At 44.7% G+C, this 20,999-nt stretch overlaps 1 protein-coding gene across 1 annotated transcript in view; it reads left to right on the top strand.

Annotated features, from left to right (window-relative positions):
- LOXHD1 (lipoxygenase homology PLAT domains 1) overlaps nucleotides 1-20,999 on the top strand; it is a 196,361-nt gene that overhangs the window by 104,341 nt on the left and 71,021 nt on the right. Inside the window, exons 26-31 of the mRNA XM_054177788.1 lie at nucleotides 723-839; nucleotides 6,531-6,693; nucleotides 10,096-10,250; nucleotides 11,107-11,316; nucleotides 13,277-13,400; nucleotides 19,800-20,008. Coding sequence (XP_054033763.1) covers nucleotides 723-839; nucleotides 6,531-6,693; nucleotides 10,096-10,250; nucleotides 11,107-11,316; nucleotides 13,277-13,400; nucleotides 19,800-20,008 — 978 coding nt within the window. The remainder of the gene's footprint in view (nucleotides 1-722; nucleotides 840-6,530; nucleotides 6,694-10,095; nucleotides 10,251-11,106; nucleotides 11,317-13,276; nucleotides 13,401-19,799; nucleotides 20,009-20,999) is intronic.

The raw sequence follows: 20,999 nt of genomic DNA, 5'->3' as shown, positions 1-20,999 counted from the left end.
GCCACACTGTTCCTGATACAGGCCAGGATGCTAAAATTAAGTTGTAAACATTTGTAACAGTCCCTAACCTATGGGGCTACCCCACCACCTGTCCTTCCTTGCCTGTCCCTTGTGAAGAGCTTGTAGCCACTGATTGTGCCAGTAGAGTCAAGCAAGACATCCCACCACATTTCTGTGAGGGGTGCTGTATCACAGACTTCCTGATGCACCATGTCTTCCAGCTCCTACAGTTTGTTGCCCATGCTATGTGTGTTAGTGTGGATGCCCTTCAGCTGGGTTAATGTTCCCAATGCTTTTTTTGTGGGGCTGTGACCTCCAAGCTATTCTGTCAGGGTTGTATGAGTGCACTTCAGGAAGGGGATATAAAAAGAACTATTTGAGATGCAGCAGCACTGCAATTTCTAAAAGATTACCTTCATTCCCACTCATACAGAGAAGCTTGAGATGCCAGACTACTGCTGCACAACCAAACCCATCTGGTACAGTGAGTAATTTCTACAGAACAAGATTCTCACGTTTTTTGGTTGTTGTTTTTTTTAACAGAAGTTCAGGGAAACACTTTACTTAAAATGCACATTAGGACATAGCTGGCATCAAAAATAGTATTTGCTGCCCTGGGACTTCATACAGAACAGTGAAACAGGAAATGAGCTCAGGAGCTGATGCCTCAAAACTCTCTTGTTGTTCATGCCATAATATTGCTTTTATTTTGTCCCCTGTAGCTGGAGGATGTTGGTGACATTATTGAGAAGATTCGCATAGGGCACAACAGCGCAGGACTGAACTCAGGATGGCATTTGGACCGCGTGGCCATCCGCAGGCTGTTGCCAAATGGAAAGGTAGGCTGTGAATCCCAGCCCCCTGCAATATGGTTCCATCAGTAGCTGCTTCCAATTCCCAGCGCACGTCCTCTGTATGCAAAGCACCAATTAACAGTGAAAAATGGCTCCCTAAAGAGAGATGCACACTAATGAATCATAGAATCATAGAATCAGTATGGTTGGAAAAGAACTCAGAGATCATCAAGTCCAACCTGTCACCAACACCTCATGACTAACTAAACCATGGCTTCAAGTGCCTCATCCAATCCTTTTTTGAATATCTCCAGTGATGGTGACTCCACCACCTCCCTGGGCAACATACTCCAATGGCCAACCTCTCTGGGAAGAACTTTCTCCTCACCTCAAGCCTAAACTTCCCCTGGCACAGCTTGAGACTATGTCCTCTTGTTCTGGAGCTGGATGCCTGGGAGAAGAGACCAACCCCCACCTGGCTACAACCTCCCTTCAGGGAGTTGTAGAGAGCAAGAAGGTCTCTCCTGAGCCTCCTCTTCTCCAGGCTAAGCAACCCCAGCTTCCTCAGCCTCTCCTCATAGGGCTGGAACAGGTTGCCCAGGGAGGTGGTGGAAGCCATCCCTGGAGGTTTTGAAGGCCAGGCTGGATGTGGCTATGGGCAGCCTGATACAGTGTGAGGTGTCCCTGCCCATGCAGAGGGGTTGGAACTAGATGATCCTTGAGGTCCCTTCCAGTCCTAACTATTGTATGATTCTATGATATCCAGTCGGTCCTGCTACTAGAGACTGATGCAAAGATTGACTTCTTTCTTGTATTTAATCTTGCTCTTGGTTTTGCTGCACTTTCTGAGGTTAGCAGAGGCCCAGCTCTCATGGTGAACCTACTTCAAATCCTGCTTCCTCCTCCAAAGTTTTCTGGGTATGTTTTACATTCTTTGCCTTACAATCAACTAAGTGGTTGGCTTTGACACTCCTCATCATGCACAACCCTCCAACCTCCTCTACAAGCTTCTTCACAAGCCAGTACCCTTTGACTGCTTGTTAAAATAATCTCTTTGACAGTCTGTTGTTATCAGACCTTCTATCTATGTATTGACTAACTCTTGCTTTGAATAGCTTCATTAGACTAATGAACAAGATGGCATTGGGTTTGGAGATTCTGCTGTAGTCATAGGCTAGGGAAGATGAATCACAGAATCAGAGAATGGCAGGGCTTGGAAGGGGCCTCTGGAGATCATCAAGTCCAACCCCCCTCCCAGAGCACAATCACCTAAAGCAGATCACACATGAACACATCCAGGCTGTCCTTGAAAGTCTCCAGAGACAGAGACTCCACCACCTCCCCAGGCAGCCTGTTCCAGTGGTCGTGCTACCCTTAAAGTAAAGAAGTTCCTCATCATATTTAGGTGGAACTTCTATGTGCAAGTTGATCCCCATATGTCTTGTCCTGTCACTGGGCACTACTGAGAAGAGTCTGAAGAGGGGAATGTGCAAAAACAAGGAATTCAAGCAGGAACGGATTCCTGCCCTGCCTCTCTCTACATTTACTGTTAACTGACCACTTTGGGAAGCTCCTGAGAACTCTGCGTTGGCTGCTCATCCCTTAGCCCAGGAAGGGTCTCAGGGCTGTGTGGCTCTGCAGTCATTGCAGCAGCACTGAAGGACAAATGGTGAGAAACCTGGAAAGGTGAAGGAAAGGAGGAAAACCATGAACAAGTTAAAAATTGGGAGATTTACAGTTCTGCTGATCTTTTGATTATGGCATGGAAAAAAAAGGAGGAAGCAGAGCACTGCATGATGCCACTGATCAGCTGCAGGATATTATGCCCTGCCACAGGATACCAATATGCTGCCAACGTCTCTAAAAGCTGTGCTACCTGATTAGACTGCTAACTTGCCTAGTTGTATCTGTAATGCTGCAGAAGAAAAATGAGGTCACTGACTTTTCAGATTAAATTGAAAGCACTTGGGTGGGAAACTAGAGTTGTTGCATGCCAATAAAGATCTGCCTTGGCATGCTGATTATGTCTGATAATTACATTTCATTTGTTACAACTTGGAGAATGGCAAAACACAGACTTTTAGCACATTATCCTGTCCTGCTTGTAGTCTAGAGCCACACTTCACCAGCTCTGGAGCTGCAGGAGGATCTTATTGTGGGTGACAAAGCAGTGCACTTTACATCACTGAAACATTAGTGCAATCCCTAGCAAGGAAACTTCAGTAAACACTGTGGCAATCATATGGTGATTAACAATAATGACGCAATTAACTCTTGCAGTGACTGCACATTTTGGCCCACTGTGCAGGCACTCGTGTCCCTAGATATCCTATTACCAGATAAACAACGTTCATATCAATGACATGTGCAGCCAACACTGGGAATGCTTAGGAGCTGTTAAAAGCTGCACAGCAAGAGACATGACTGAAATGGGATCTCTACTGGGAGGAGAGAGTTTCAGCACTGAAGCATCATTCTGAAAAGCCCTCTCTTCCCAGGCTGTAGGTGGGGAGGTCAGGATTGTTCATTGGCTTAGCTTACAGCAAGATAATGCTGTTATGTGGTCAGAGCACAGAAATGAGGAAGCAGAGATAGTGGTGTGGCCAGTCATTGGTGCTGTATCTTTCTTGTACAGCACAAATAACACTTGAAACTAAAATGGCTTGATGGCTGCACCCAAAGAGTGGCTGTCCATGGGTCCATGTCCTAGGGGAGGCCAGGGACAAGCGCAGTCCCTCAGGGATCAGTCCTGGGACCAGGCTTGTTCCACATCTTTGTGGGTGCCATGGACAGTGGCATTGAGTGCACCCTCAGCAAGTTTGCTGATGACATCAAGCTGTGTGGTGCAGCAGACACGCTGGAGGGAAGGGATCCATCCAGAGGGACCTCGACAGGCTGGAGAGGTGGGCACAAGCCAACCTCATGAGGTTCAACAAGACCAAGGGCAGGGTCCTGCATCTGGGTCAGAGCAATCCCAGGCACAAATGCAGGCTGGGCAGTGACTGGCTGGAAAGCAGCCCTGAGGAGAGAGACTTGGGGGTGCTGGTGGAGGAGAAGCTCAACAGGAGCTCTCAGTGTGCACTTTGCAGCCCAGAAAGCCGATCAGATCCTGGGCTGCAGCAAGAGAAGTGTGGCCAGCAGGGCAAGGGAGGGGATTCTCCCCCTCTACTCAGCTCTGGGGAGACCCCACCTGGAGTAATGCCTCCAGTTCTGGAGCCCCTATTACAAGAGGGATCTGGAGGTGCTGGAAGGTGTCCAGAGAAGGGGCACGAGGATCAGCAGAGGGCTGAAGCACCTCTGCTATGAGGACAGACTGAAGGAGTTGGGGCTCTTCAGTCTGGAGAAGAGAAGGCTCCAAGGTGACCTCATTGTGGCCTTCCAGTATCTGAAGGGGGCTACAAGAAGGCTGGGGAGGGACTGCTCAGGATCTCAGGTAGTGCTAGGACTAGGGGGAATGGAATGAAGCTGGAGGTGGGGAGATTCAGGCTGGAGGTGAGGAGGAAGTTCATCACCATGGGAGTGGTGAAGCTCTGGAATGGGTTGTCCAGGGAGGTGGTTGAGGCCCTGTCCCTGGAGGTGTTTAAGCCCAGGTTGGATGAGGCTCTGGCCAGCCTGATCTAGTGTGAGGTGTCCCTGCCCATGGCAGGGGGGTTGGAACTAGATGATCCTTGTGCTCCCTTCCAGCCCTGACTGATTCTATGATACTATAATATTCAAAGCCATCTAAAGTGCTGCTCGTTTTGTTTGACACCATTTTGTGCAAGTCATGCTCCAAGCCACCTTGTAGAGTCAAATGTGTTTATTGACAGCAGAAGATTTGATCTCTGTGGGTTGAAATGACAGTTCTGCTGCTGACCCAAGTCACTTAATCACAGAAGCCCCTTCAGAAGGGTTCACCTCCTGCAGATCATCCTGTCTGTGCATGGTGATCCAATGACCTGTTCATTCGCAGTCTGCAGTGGCTGGAATGTGCCTCTGATCTTGGCACACAACCTGTCCCATCTCAGTGACAGTGCCAGTGAGGGCAGAATCTGACAACTCAAGGCAGTACAGCGTAGCTGTACACAGTAATGGCAATATTCAATATTGTTACAGCAAGAGCTATTCCCTTCTTTTTCTATATTAATATTTTAGTACTGTAGTGGTTTAAGCTTTCCTAGAGCCCAAAAGCCCAATGAAACAGATATAGGTTGCCTCCCCTCTCCCCTTTTCCCGGTAGGGAAAGCAAATTAGGCAGGAGAAGAGAGAGGTAGAACTACAAAAGAACAGTCTTGCATGGACTTGGAAGGAGCAATGTAAGTTTAACAAGAAATAAAAGGCATTTGAGTAAAAGGAAGGTCACAAAGGTGTAAAGAAAAGGGATAAATAAAAATATATGCAAAACCAGATGCAGCTGGCAAAGGATCCTCTGAATGTAAAATTAATTTTCTTTAGATGCAGTTCCCTTAGGTGTCTGGGACAGTGTGGAACAGGCACGACCACACAGTCAGCTGCTCCCAGCAACAGCAGCAGGGTGTTGGAGAGCTGAGGGCAGGAGAGAGAAAGCTAGACAGGAAATCTTCCCCTCTTAAATAGGCTTGTGGACAGCAAGTGGGAATGGAATAAATTTTGACCCAGGGGAGCCCTTCCCCTGGGAAGGGGCCAGATTTCTTTGCCCACCTGGGGCTAGGGATTTTTTTTCAGCCCATCCCTCCCGGGCTAGTCTTAGCCTAGCACACGTACTTACATACTAACACCGGTGAAGATGGGACCCTGTCTTGGCTTGATGAACAACTGCATGACAGAAATTAAGGTTGCCGGTATTCATATGTATGTTACACGTGAAAGTGAAGGCACACAGAGTACTGGAAGCAGCATGAAGTCCCTGTGCTTCTTAGGATCTAAATGATGAAGCTGCCAGTAGGAAAAGGGACATTTTTTTTTTTCTTCCTTTATTTATTTGCTTTGAGATTAAAACCAACTTTTCTGTTCAGACTTGTGGTCTCTGCAACTTGCATGATGGCCCATGGCCCATTCTTTACGGAGACATAGCCTGGGGTGCACAGCACACAGAAAGCTGCCTGCGTCTTGCCATCTTGGAGGCCTTTCAGGAGTCTGTTCTTAATGAGTGGTCTGGGATTGATTTTGTTTACCAAGTGGAAAACACATGTTCTATTGTTTTTGTTTACTTGATGATAGAATTCATATTTGTTTCCATCAAAGTGAAGTCAAAACAAAGGACTGAAAATTAAATTACTATTTTTCTCCTCTTAATGCATGTATGAGAAATGCCTCTAAACCAGCTTGAGTCACAGATTTATAGGGCAAAATCCTGAAGAATTGACTAAGGAAAAAAATAATACCCTGCTGACTTCAAAGAGAATGCTGCCTGAACAAGGATTGCAGAAGGATTGCAGTCTCAGTAAAACACAGCTTCAGCAGGAATGATGCAGTCCTCATTAGGACTTTGCAAGATCAAAAACTGGGAAGGGCAAATATCTGCTGGACATGAGAGCCAGTCTCACCCATTGGGAATACTCTCTGCCACATTTTTGGTGCTTCTTGTGAGAGTCCTCAGGTGTCCTTTTGCTGAAAGAAATATATTCCCATATATTATTTCAGGCCTGCTTCTACGTACACATGCATACATACATGAGCTGAAAATCCTTGCTGCACATCAAGAGTATTCTGAAAAGGGAAGTGCTAAGATGCATTCATGTTGTTTTGAAGAGATTGTCTCTGTCATGTTTACTTCAGGGCTCAGAAACTGTCACATTTCCATGTGAAAGATGGCTTGCAAAGTCTGAAGATGATGGCGAGACTATCAGAGAACTGGTACCATCTGACATTTTTACTGAGAAACTCATGAAGGATGGGACACTCAAGCAGATAGAGGAAGAAGTTGAAGACCCCTTAGAAGGTAATAAAATATGAGGAGCACTTAGAGACCTGCTCATATGATTTTTTTTTGGAACAAAATCTGTGGATGTGTGGTTCAAGCAAATGCAACACTGCTGCAATTGTTCACTTTACTTTCCTGCTTGCAGGCATCCCTTACACTAGAAGCACTTCTGTGCAATATTACTCCTGTTTACCAATAGGGCATTTATAAAGTGGTCATAGGCACCTTTTCACACAGGCATAGTTTGCATGTCTCCTCTGATGCCTAACAAAATTATTTCATCTTGTCTTCCAGCCTCTGAAAACATCCCTACTTGTTTTCTCAACTTCCCCTGTACTATGTACTCCACCCACTTCCTTCCTGTCCTATCAGTTTGATTCATGATCCTCTTTCATCCCAATTCTCCTACAACTCTTCAGGTACATATGAACTTCATCTAAAAATTTAGCTCTAGGGAGCCACCTTCCCCTCATTGAATAGTTTCTGTGGGTGAGAATAAGGTAGTTACACATTTAGTGTTTGGTCCTCCTGGTAGCCCAGGCAACTGAACAAGAGCTGAAGTTTCACCCTAAAATCATTTATTACCTGTGTGTGCAGTTGTTCCCAACCATTTCTTCTTCTATAATAGTTTTCCCACCCTGTGCTCCTTCTGCTCTTGAGAGAAGTCATGAACCTTCCTACATCCTCAGCAGAGCAGAATGCCATCTTCATTCTTGATTCTTGCATCTAGCAAGAAGATGATTCAACAGTGGAAAAATCATAAAATGGTTTGTTTTTGAAGGGACCTTAAAGATCATCTTGTTCCAACCTCCCTGCCATGGTCAGGGACACCTTCCACTAGACCAGCATGCTCAAGGCTTCAGATGACCTGGCCTTCAACATCTCCAAGGAAGGGGCCATCCATGACCATCCTCAACATATTCCATTGCCTCACCACGCTTACTGCAAAGAATTTTTTTCTCATATCCAGTCTAAATATTCCCTCCTCAAGCTTAATTCTATTCCCTCTTGTCCTATCACTACCAGGCCTTGTAAAAAGTCCCTTCCCAGCTTGCTTCTAGGCCCCCTTCAGGTACTGGAAGGCTGCTATGCGGTCTTCTAGGAGCCTTCTTTTCCCCAGGCTGAACAGCCCCAGCTCTCGGAGCCTGGCCCCATGGGGGAGGTGCTCCTTGTTTCTTTTCCCTCACAGGGTGATTTGCATTGACAGTACACCATGTTGGTGTGGCATATGTATGGATTGTAAGTGTTTTCCATTGTCAAGGGAAGAGGTGCCTTGCTGGAGCCTTTGTACTGTGCCTGCAGAAGAAACAGGTGTACTTTCTCCCCTGTCAGGAATTACATGATAGCTCATGGGAGATGCTTTTCCTGAAGTGGCAAAGGCAGTTTTAATATCATTTAGTAAGTGACATGACTGCTAAATGACTGCATGGCATTTTCTTTAACTTCTGCTTCTTTACCCTGCATTAGTTACCATGTGTTAACTAACCTAAGTGACTCATTTTTTTCCCTCTAAAAGCAAGGACTTAAAAGAAGTTTTACAAGCTATGGAATAGAGCTTTTTTCAGTAGTTGAAGTTTTCTTTTGCCTGGAAGCTTGGGCTACGTTTGGGAACTTATGTTTTAGATATAAAATATTTGGGAAGAGTTTAGATGTAAAATATTTCAGACAGGATTTTTATCTTCTGTATCTCAGAATCCCTGTGCATCTTGTGCAAATGACAGCAGTCGCAGGTCATCTTGTAGTGTTCTGAGGATCATCTTTTCTATACTAAACTGCATTTCAGTCCTGAAGGTCTCCAGAGCTGACAAGCCAAAACCAAAGAAGGATGAATTGACTAATTAGACCTTACACCTTACTCCTTTGTTATCAATGTAGCAATTGTCTCACAAATACAAAGCTGCAATTTTGTAGGAGATAGTTTTGGGCTGCATTAAAAGAAGTGTAGGTTCAAAGAGGTGATTCTGCAGCTCCAGTCTGCCCTGGTGAGCCCTCACCTACAGGACTGTGTCCATCTCAACATAGCAAAGACATGGATCTGATGGAGCAGGTGCAGAGGAGGGCCACAAAAATATTCAGAGAGCTGCAGCACATCTCCTGTGCAGCTGTTCAGTATGGAGAAGATCCAGGGAGATGTTACAGCAGCTGGGGGGGGGACTGTTTGCAAGGGCTTGTAGTATAGTTCGAGGGCGATAGTTTCAAACCAGAAAAGGGTGTATGGACATTAGGAGAAAGTTCTTTACAATAGTGGTAGAGAAATACTGGAAAAGGTTGCCCAGTGAGGTGGTGGAGACCCCATACCTGGAGACATTCAAGGTCAAACTTGATGGGGCCCTGAGCAACCTGATCTAGTTAAAGATGTCCCTGCTCACTGCAGGGGGGTGGACGAGATGGTCTTCAAGGGTCCCTTCCAACACAATGCATTCTGTGACTGTGAATGCAAAAGGGCAAACTGAAAACTCTGGCATTGCAGTCAGACTAATAAGTGGTCATGACCCATTTCTCAGAGAAAACAATTGAAGTCTTTCATGGACTAGGAAACAGAATAGGCCCTGTACTACTGGGAAAGCTAGGTACAGAAGGAGAAGACAATACAGATGTTTTCTTTGATGATGTTAATGCACAAAGAAGAATCCTAACTGACACACTGTGCCCCTTCCTCATTTGCATTGCTCAGGGATTTGCAAGGAAGCGTTCTCTAGGGCTTGTGTGTCACCAGGATAGTCAGAGACTCTACAGTTCATTTTTCTGGAGAGGATGCCTCTGGCAACTTTGTTTTCCTTGTGTAATTGGGGGAAGAGTATCAAGATAAAAATAGGAGTGTATAACAGATTCAGTAAAGCACATTGCTAAAGATTTGTTGAGATTTTATCTGATCATCCTTAAGCAAACTAAAGAGAAAGAGAATTCCAACTGTCTCAGTAAAGGACCCAGAAACCTCTCTTTTTCTCTCTTTGGGGAATTCATAGAGATGTGTGCCATTAACTCAGGTAGTAACTGCTCATTGGAGTTCCTGGAGTTTGTTTATGGAAGACAGAGTGTTAAGAATTTGCCACACAGGATCCCTTGCTCTCAGTTTTGTGTCCCTTGAGCCTCAATATGAAAAGGTGTGAATTCCCTGAGCTCTACCAACATCACACCCAGTAATAACCATAAGGATTCTTTGTATTTTTAAGGGTGTGATCAAAGCAATACAGAAGCATTGATTAGATGAGGAGAGCCAGAAAACTTCAGCCCAGCAGTTTCTCAACCTCTGCATCATTACCAGAAGCTCGGAAAAATAAAGCATGGGGGATTTCAAACCTCCAAGAGCTAAGGGATGGACAGAACATTTGAGTGCCGTATTCTTACGTGAATTCGGTACCTAAACCAGACCTTAATAACTCACCTGGCCAGGAATCACATCCCAGTTTCTTTCTGCAGTTCACACGTACAAGATCAGTGTGTTCACTGGAGACATCTATGGTGCCGGGACAGATGCCAATGTTTTCCTGAATATCTATGGAGATCTGGGGGACACAGGAGAGAGGAAACTCAGCAAATCTGAGACAAACTTCAACAAGTTTGAAAGAGGACAGGTATGAATACAAGGGGTTAATAACACTTTCCATTTCACAGTCTTTAACCTAACAAGTCTGGGACTGTCTTTATAGGCTGAGTTTTCCTGTGAGGGATGAATTGATTGATTCCATTTACGATGTTCATTACCTCTTAAAATGCTTTGTATGGATTGTCAGCTGGGTATTACAACTGACAGGCACTGTAGAAAATGGGTAGATGTTTCTGTGAAGTCACTGATAGACAAATTATGTGCTTGGTCCATATAAATAGGCTTGAATTGTTAGCTGTGGCTTTGAGAGCAGAGAAAACCAGAGGTTTCTCATTGACATAGCCTCCATACAACTGATTTGCACATAGATAGTATATATTGTTGTTCACTGCAGAGCACGAGGAATGGATGGGACCTAAACTGCAGCTGTATTTCATCAAAAAAAAAAATCCAAAAGAGGTAATCTGTGGTCAGTTCATGAGCCATATTCACAGCCTCGTAGGGATATACTAGGGATAATGATTGCAAACATTGGCCTGTTTGGATTGTCAGCACAAATCTAACTGGATTGTAAAGGGGAGCATATTTAAATTTAAAAACCAGGAGGTAAAATTCCAGGAATTCAGTATTCTAATTGGGTGTAAAAGTGACATGTTTTTTTCAGCACTCCTCATAGCAGAAGCAGGCTTCAAAATGCTTCTCCGTAGAACACTTTTTGGTACAGATATGCCTCTACAGGCTGCTGCAAAGCTTTTAGCCACACATTGTCATGTGAGATGGAATTTAAACACATATTGTGCTCTGTAGTCTCCATTTGCTTTTGTCTACTAGATGATCTGTTGAGAGCTCATTAACAGAAGCCACTGCTATTGAACACCTTGCAGGAGGATACGTTTACGATAGAGGCTGTGGACCTCGGCATTGTGTATAAGATCAAGATTCGTCATGACAACAGCATGTTCAGTCCTGACTGGTTCCTGGAAAAAGTAGAGATCCTGGATGAGACCACAGAGGAAACTTTCATTTTCCTGTGTGAGCGCTGGCTCTCTAAAAAAAAAGAGGACAAAAGGATAGAGCGCACTCTTTACGAACAGGTACAGCTACAGCTCAAACCTGTGCCCCCAGTCCACTGCTAATGAAATGACTGAAGATCCAAGAAAGCTCATTAGGGACTCAGGGGTTTTTTTTTGGCTTCTCCAAAATGAACTTGTGATTTTCAGATGAGTATTTTGCTGAAAGTATGGCTGCTCTCAGCCCAGGATCACTGGTTCTGAAACGTGTGATTTCAAAACCCACGTCACAAAGTCTTAAGTGAGAGCCAAAGTGCTCTGCTGATGCACAGCAGAGTGTATTTTGCTGCTCCCTATGCCCACAAAGTTAGTTATGGGTCCCACTATTCAGAGCCCTCAAGCCAAATTATTCTGTCCTTTGACATCACCCTCCCTGGGCTGGATGGGCTTATCTTTTCAGTATCTTCTTCCACCACTGCCAAACATAAAAGGTCTGGTCTGTTTGCAATAGAATAGAATAGAATAGACATAGGATAGGATAGGATAGAACAGAATAGAATAGAATAGACATAGGATAGGATAGAATAGAATAGAATAGAACAGAATAGAATGGGATAGACCAGGTTGGAAAAGACCTTTGAGATCATCGTGTCCAACCTATCATCCAACACCATCTAATCAGCTAAACCATGGCACCAAGCATCCCATCCAGTCTCCTCCTAAACACCTCCAGTGATGCAACTCCACCACCTCCCTGGGCAGCTCCAAAGCACCAAATACTTGTTTCATTAAATGCCCTTTATCTTTGCACATTCTCTATTGCTTTATAACACTAATGTAGCTAATTGGAATTCAAGGTACTTGCAGTAATTAGAATTAGCAAACAAGGTTAACAGACCTCTCTTGGTTCCATACAGTGAGACATAATAAAGCAATTGATGATAAGTCCATTGTATTTTTAGAGCCCACTTTGCAAGACCTAGCAATGACAGTCATCACTAAAATTGTCATCAGTGAAACCAGGCCAAACTCTTCCTGATTACCACAGAATGGTCTAAGAGTTACGCCACAGATGAGTATTTATCTCCCTCGTAACACTGCAGAAGACAATGCCATGAATGCTTGTGGTCTCAGTTACCCCACAACTCATATTCATTCATGATGAGGAAAAGCTGATCATCTTTAATTGTCATTATTACATGAATGTGTATTTAGAGCCTCAAATTTATTGTACAATTTCACAGAACACATCTGTAGCTAACTCTTCCAATACAATAGATGTCCCATACCATTCAGCTTTGCAGTACTCTCCCTCTTAGCCTCTTCGGCCTGCACCAGGTGCATTGCTCTGACTCCACGATTTATGCACTCCTAGGCAAACCTGGCCTGAATTTTCTCTGGTGGTGACTAACACAGAGAAGGGATAAAGTCACAATGCACCATTAGAGCCTGTTCCACCAATTGCATTTTCTTTTACTGTGACCTGCCAAAGTTACTAATGAATCATAGAATCAATAAGGTTGAAAAAGACCTCAAAGATCCTCAAGTCCAACCTGTCACCCAACACCTCAGGACTGACTAAACCATGGCACCAAGTGCCACATCCAGTCCCCTCTTGAACACCTCCAGGGATGGTGACTCCACCACCTCCCTGGGCAGCACATTCCAATGGAAAATCACTCTTTCTGGGAAGAACTTTCTCCTCACCTCCAGCCTAAACTTCCCCTGGCACAGCTTGAGACTATGACCTCTTATTCTGGTGCTGGTTGCCTGGGAGAAGAGACCAACCCCCACCTGGCTACAACCTCCCTTCAGGTAGTTGTAGACAGCAAGAAGGTCTCCCCTGAGCCTCCTCTTCTCCAGGCTGTAACTGAATGACCTGCAGTAAATTACAAGTCACTTTTATCTGAGCTACACTGAGAAAAAAGGCTGCCTGGGGCAGTACAAGGATTTCTTCTCATGTTGTTCTTGGATGCACATGGGAACAGCTGACAACTCTTGAGCTCTCAACCTCATTCCCCTCCTGTATGTGCCTTCCAACTAGAGCTATGATGGTGACCGAAATAGCCTGGATGGCTCATCTCTCAGCATGTCCAGTCAGGATAGCAATACAGACCTGAAGGAGATGAAAAAATCCAGTTTGGTCAAGGCAGCAGAAGAAGGATCACGTGAGCAAGCGCCGTGTTTGATTGCATGCATGCATGTGTTCTTGGCTTTCAGTGCTTGAGAGGTTGCAGTTGTCCTGGTCAAAAGCAGGGAGACATGGAACAGCAGATTGCTTCTCTTCACCTTGTGTTGTGACCACTTTGGAAAGGCCAGATGAGTGCTTGTGTTTCTGTGTTGATTTTCCCATGGCTTTCTGGCCCTAACAATGGAATGAGATGTGATGTTCACAGCAACCTCAGTGTTCCCAGCCTTCATCTTTCTGCCCTGTGGAAATCTATGGTGTTGCAACTTGTCAATTATCCATTGCCAGAAGATATAAGTTCTCCTTGTAGTGTGATGCCTTGAACAGTGTGACAATATCTTTAGGGAGGTGGTTATTCAAGAGTGGAATGGAATGGAATGGAATGGAATGGAATGGAATAGAATAGAATAGAATAGAATAGAATAGAATAGAATAGAATAGAATAGAATAGAATAGAATAGAATAGAATAGAATAGAATAGAATAGAATAGAATAGAATTAACCAGGTTGGAAGAGACCTTTGAGATCATCAAGTCCAACCTATCACCCAACACCATCTAATTGACTAAACCATGGCACCAAGTGCCTCATCCAGGCTCTTCTTAAACACCTTCAGTGATGGTGACTCCACCACCTTCCTGGGCAGCACATTCCAATGGAAAATCACTCTTTCTGGGAAGAACTTTCTCCTCACCTCCAGCCTAAACTTCCCCTGGCACAGCTTAAGACTATGACCTCTTATTCTGGTGCTTCTTGCCTGGGAGAAGAGACCAAGTCCCATCTGGCTACCACTTCCCTTCAGGTGGTTGTAGACAGCAAGAAGGTCTCCCCTGAGCCTCCTCTTCTCCAGGCTAAGCAACCCCAGCTCCCTCAGTCTGTCCTCACAGGGCTGTGCTCCAAACCCCTCCCCAGCTTTGCTGCCTTTCTCTGGTCTCTTTTCTGTCATGATGAGGTAAAATACACAAGGGAGTTCTACACGAAACTGCAATAACAGATCGTGTCCTTTATATGCCTAAGGTAAGGTGAGTCCATTCACACCATCAAATGTGGAAAACAGGGTAGTCAACAACATCTTCAGAAAGAAAGAAACTGAGCTGAATCATATAATCACCACAGAATTTGAATAAGAGGGGACCTTTAATATCATCCAGTCTAACCCACCCCACAGTCAGAAGGGATATCTTTAACTGGATCAGGTTGCTCACACCCAACCTGACCTGGAAAGTTTCCATGGATGGGTCTTCCACCACCTTTCTGGGCAACTGTTCCTGTGCTTCACCACCCTCATTGTAAAACATTTCTTTCATGTATCTAGTCTCAATCTCATATCTTGTAGTTTAAAACCATTACCTCTTGCTCTATTCCTGAAGAATCATACTCCCTCTTCCTTTTCTTCCACCACCAACTTCATTGCAACCAACACTTCTGAGGTAGGGAGAACTGACTCTAACCTTTGAATGGTGGGGCCTGATAAAGCTGAGGGACAAATTTATGCAGGTTTTGTAGTTTAGTCTGAAGTGTCCTTCAAAGGATCCAAAGCTCTTTGCAGTGAGAGGGGTGGTAGGTAAGTCACACATGTTATCACCAAAAGAGCCTTCCTTGGACTATCAGAGGCTCATTTCCACATGATTCCTTAAAGTAGCTCTTGCTGCTGATATCAGCTGGTTTTATCCTCCTATGTCTCTTTGATCTACTCAAGATATTTCATGTAGCATACTAGAGCTGAATTACCAAAGGCAGCTTTGAATTTCTTGAGACCTTACTGGCCACACTTAAGCCATCTGTCCTTTTCATGACCAGGCTAGTAGTGCCTCACCACCAAGGGTCTTCCTTCAATATGAATTCAGAACCCTTCAGGTTTATTCCTTACAACATGTAGCTGCATCACAGCAGCTGTTGTGTTGGGAGGGGCATGGGATTTGTACAGCTGAGTAAGAGAACAAATAAGTGTCTCAGCTCGTGGAAAGCAAGCTTTGACTGAGTGCTCAGGTTTGTTCTTTTTCTAGAAGGTGATCTGTCTTATAACTGGACAGAGAAGGAGGCTTTGCAGCCAATGCTGCAGAAAGACAAGGAGACCATGAACTCTGGACCATGAACTCAAATGACTGATGGAAACAGTGGGTGGCTCTAGTGTAGAGAGTGATCTTTGGGCTCAGGATCCTGAAATGAGGCAAAAATGAGAATGAAAGACAAAATACGTTTCTGTATTGCATGTCACAAGAAGTGGAACACACTGGGCTGTCTACAAAAGCCAGCTTTCATGCAGGGAAGCTGGTCTTGCTTGGCTGCTCTAGTAAGAAGAGGTAAATTTAGTAGAATAGAATAGAAAAATAGAATAGAATAAACCAGGTTGGAAGAGACCTTCAAGATCATTGAGTCCAACCTATCATCCAACACCACCCAACCAACTAAACCATGCAACCAAGCACCCTATTTAAGTCTCCTCCTGAACACCTCCAATGACTCCACCACCTCCCTGGGCAGCCCATTCCAATGGCCAATCTCTCTGTGTACAATTTCTTCCTAACTTCCAGCCTAAACCTCCCCTGGCACAGCTTGAGACTGTGTCCTCTTGTTCTGGTGTTGGCCGCCTCAGAATAGAATAGAATAGCATAAACCAGGTTGGAAGAGACCTTCAAGATCATCACGCCCAAACAATGGAACTGGCCTTGACCACAAGAGTACATTGCTGGCTCATGGTTAACCTTCCCATGGTCAACCAATGCACTAGGACCCCCAGATGCATCGTGACATAAGATACTGTCTTTGAGACCACTGAGAGATTTTTAGCTGATGGCTTCTTAAGAGTAACTAACAAATCAAAGTCCTTCAGGACTCACCCATAGATTTGTGAACACTGAATATTCTAGGTACAAATATGTCTCATATTAGTCAACATGCCCTTGGGAATACAAGGAGACATCACGTGTGACTCACCTTTCACAGTACTGTCCTCCATACCCTGGGAGACAAGCATCACGGTGGTAATCTTCAGCACCTTCCAGGACACAAGTGGGGCTAAAACTGACAGGGTTCTTTGAGTTCTGAAGCAGATACAATGCTGCATATTTCTTAACCTGATCTGCAAACCATGTGTCTTGGGACAACACTTCTTTTGTAATCCCACATTGTACTCAAATGAAAAATAAGGGATTCCTATGTTCCTTCTGATACTACTTCTGTGGTGAGAAAATGGATAACATCTGCCATGTTGGCATTCTGTGTAGTTTCACAAATAATGGGTGAAACCTCATCATCTCCCATGAGAGCTCCTCTCCAGCAGAGTTAGGATAGTTTCCATCATCCCCATTGTGCCAGGGTGGTCTTCACTGAATCCTGGAGTTTGTCATCACCACTATCTCTGTTGCAGTGATATGCCCTCATTAAGGAAGCTGCATCCTGAAGGAATGTCAGATAAGATGGACTTCTCAGCCAGACAGCCAACCTCTTGGTCTGGTTAAAAAGCCAACTGTTAATTAGTTGATTAGGGAAAGTGATACTGGGAGTTGTCTGGGAAAGGAAGTGTCATTTTGAGCAGCCCAGTTCTGACTCTGTCATGCTTGAGATGATAAACACCATTGAGGGGCAGGAGGTGATGTGAAAATGGAGAGCAGGGAAAGATTCTCTTGACTGGGAACTTGCTTGGGTCTAAACTGGGAAGCCTGCTCCTTGCTGAAAGGCAGCAATGGAGATGGTGTGGTCTAGAGACTGGATGAGAGTGCGGTTTAGAGACAGTGCCATGGTTTAGTAGATTAGATGGTGTTGGGTGATAGGTGGGACTGGAAGATCTCAAAGGTCTTTTCCAACCTTGTTCATTCTGTATTCTGTATTCTACATCCTTAAAGAAACCCAACCTACTTTGAGAGGGACATAAGCCCTCAGACAGCTTGAAGTCTGCACAGAGAGTCAAGGAATCAGGGAGCAAAAGGAGATGGGCTGGAACAACTGTGGTGTCTTGCTGTGGCCATATACCTCATATTCTGTGCTTTCCCACATTTGAAGAATTAGACCTATGGAGTTCTAATGAGAGAGGGAGGCAATGGAGAAGGGAGATGAGTAAATTAAAGGACCGCTTTCCTAGTTTTTAAAGAAAAGAACAGCAGTGTTTCCTGCTGTCTCTCTGTCTCTGTATCCATTATTTAAAGTGAGAAATTACAACCATTGCTCACAGATCTTGTGTTTTTATGTTTTTCAAGGACTTTGGCTTGAAGTGTTGGAAATGCCAGTCATTCTGTGAACTTAGTTTGTCACAAGGAAATGGGGCAAAAACTGTATAAAATAAATTTGTGTCCCTATTCAAAATATCTTTCATTTAAAACATGAGTCTGGAGCTGTTCTAAACATGATTCCTCAATATATGCCAGGAAAATCTGTCTTGCCTACAGATAAATAAATCCTTTCTCCCCCTAATGCCTGCAGCTCCAGTGGCTATTTTGTGAAGAATGTATTGCATATAATTCATAGAATCATAGAATCAACAAGGTTGGAAAACACATCAGAGATCAAGTCTAACCTGTCACCCAAGACCTCATGACTACTAAACCATGGCACCAAGTGCCACGTCCAATCCTTTTATGAACACCTCCAGGGATGGTGAATCCACCAGCTCCCTAGGCAGCACATTCCATTGGGCAATTCCTCTTTCTGTGAAGAACTTTCTCCTCACCTGCAGCCTAAACCTCCCGTGGCACAGCTTGAGACTGTGTCCTCTTGTTCTGATGCTGATTGCCTGGGAGAAGAGACCAACTCCCACCTGGCTACAGCCTCCCTTCAGGTAGTTGTAGAGAACAAGAAGGTCTCCCCTGAGCCTCCTCTTCTCCAGGCCAAGCGACCCCAGCTCCCTCAGCCTTATGTGCATACTGAAATGTAAATGGTACTGTAAATGGGAGAATAAGTTCTTGCTAATCATCAGTTTGTTTTGTGCTGGTATAAAAAAATCCTCAAGCTGGGCTTGAATGAACCTCTCCAGGTTCTGCTCTGACCAGAGGTAAGTACAGATCTGGTCAGCATGAATTTGTGTCCTCTCTGGTATTACACATATATGGGGTGCTTGGTGCCATTGTTTAGTTGATTAGGTGGTGTTGGATGATGGGTTGGACTCAATGACCTTGAAGGTCTGTTCCAGCCTGGTCTATTCTATTCTATTCTATTCTATTCTATTCTATTCTATTCTATTCTATTCTATTCTATTCTATTCTATTCTATTCTATTCTATCCTATCCTATCCTGTCCTATCCTGTCCTGTCCTATCCTGTCCTATCCTATCCTGTCCTATCCTATCCTGTCCTATCCTATCCTATTCGGAGCTGATGTGAGAATCTAGAGCAGCCCCCACCCCAAAAATTTTGTTAGTCATCACAAAGCCAACCTGAATGTCAGTCTCAGGTGATCTGAAAGCTAACCAAGTTTTTTGTAAAGGTTTATAAACCTTCCTTTATTTTTCATTTTAAATTGGAAAAAAAGGGGGAAAAAAGTGATGATGAAGCCAGGCTGAGTTTTGAGTCTGTGGAAAGGCAAGATTCAGAGCTCCAAGTATTGTCAGAGTTGTTTAAACAGCCCTGCACAAATGTTCTGAGAAATCAAATGAGTGTTCAAGGTCTAATTCTGCACCACCTGCCCATTTTACCCAAACAGAGCTGTTGGAAAGCACTTTAAAAGCAGTCTGGCACGTCCTTTTAGCAGCTGAACTGAGATTGCTGGGAACCACAGGAAAACCTGCTAAGGCTCAAGGCTTGGCCTGAAGGATTTTCCCTTGAACAACATTATTGCCCAATGTAAAAAAAAAATATATTATTGATCAACCTACCTTTAGTACAAGGATTATTTGTAGTTTGCCTGGGTTTGCAAAGGGATGCTGGAACCCTCAGCTGCCCTGCAGGTCACACAGACCCTTGAATGAAGCACAAAAGAAAACATTTGCAGTTGTAGTGGGACATTCAGTCCCTGATGGATTCAGCATAGATTTATTTGTCTTTATTGCACAGCCAGTATGAGATTGCTTTGGTCTAATAGCCTGCTCATGATTTAGGTGCTCAGTCTCATCCTCTGGAAGCTCTCTTGGTATGAAAAAAAAGCTCTCTGCTGCTCTGTTGTCTGTTAGGGAGGAACCTGAACTTATAACCTCCTTCCAGCCAGCATGGCTGTCTGGGGAAATGAACCCTTGTATAATTCAGTCCCAAGTGTGTATGGGAAAGTAGTCTCTGACACACATTTTTAGCCAAATGCACCCTGATGTTATCCCTTCTCTGAAGTATTCAATGAGATGTGAATGTGTTTGGCATGCACAACTGCTCCCTCCATCTGATGGGGTGAGTCCCTGGTTTTCTGAAGTCTCATGTAGCTGTGTATGAGTGTGGGTTTTCTGATGACTCTTTTGCAGTGATCCCATACCACATCACCCTCACGACGGGCACAGAGTACGACTCCAGCACGGACAGCCGCGTGTACATCATCATCATGGGTCCCCAGAAGCTGCAGACGGAGCGCCTGTGGCTGGACCTCCCAGAAGAAAAGGATGAGTTTGCAGATGGCTCCGTAGAGAAATTCTCTGTTTGGGGCCTAGATGTTGGGGAGATCAAAAAAGTGGAGGTACTTTGTGAATGCAACACGAGAACAGACTAGACTGGACTAGACTAGACTAGACTGGTGTATTCTAGAATAGAATAGAATAGAATAGAATAGAATAGAATAGAAAAAATTGGAATTAACCAGGTTGGAATAGACCTCAGAGATCATTGAGTCCAACCTATCACCCAACACCACCCAATAAACTAAACCATGGCACCAAGTGCCTCATCCAGGCTCTTCCTAAACACCTCCAGGGATGGTGACTCCACCACCTCCCTGGGCAGCACATTCCAATGGCCGATGGAACTTCTTCCTAACATCCAGCCTAAACCTCCCCTGGCACAGCTTGAGACTGTGTCCTCTTGTTCTGGTGCTGGTTGCCTGCGAGAAGAGACCAGCCCCCTCCTGGCTACAACCTCCCTTCAGGGAGTTGTAGACAGCAAGAAGGTCTCCCCTGAGCCTCCTCTTCTCCAGGCTAAGCAACCCCAGCTCCCTCAGCCTCTCCTCACAGGGCTGTGCTCCAGACCCCTCCCCAGCTTTGTTGCCCTTCTCTGGACACCTTCCAGCAGCTCAACATCTTTCCTAAACTGAGGGGCCCAGAACTGGACACAGGACTCAAGATGTGGCCTAACCAGTGCTGAGCACAGGGCAGAATGACCTCCCTGCTCCTACTGGCCACACCATTCCTGATGCCATTGGCCTTCTTGGCCACCTGGGCACACTGCAGGCTCATGTTCAGCCTACTCTCAACCAGTACTAGAGTCCTGTGAGATGTGTGGTGAAAAAAAGCACATGTTCCTGCTGCTTTTAACAGTAAAGGAACTTGGTTCTAAAAAGAATGCAAACAGGGATGTTCCAATGAGATTTCACATGTGTTTGAACCTGAAAATTAGTATGGTTCACATCTCACAAAACCAAGATCCTTGGGAGGCAGAATTACAAAGATGTTTTAACATGGAGGTTTTGAAGGCCAGGCTGGATGTGGCTCTGGGCAACCTGATCTGGTGTGTGG

Source organism: Dryobates pubescens, chromosome Z (assembly GCF_014839835.1).
Source record: "Dryobates pubescens isolate bDryPub1 chromosome Z, bDryPub1.pri, whole genome shotgun sequence".
NCBI lineage: Eukaryota > Metazoa > Chordata > Aves > Piciformes > Picidae > Dryobates > Dryobates pubescens.
The sequence above is the reverse complement of the archived record's forward strand: the minus strand, read 5'-3'. Positions and strand labels throughout refer to the sequence as shown.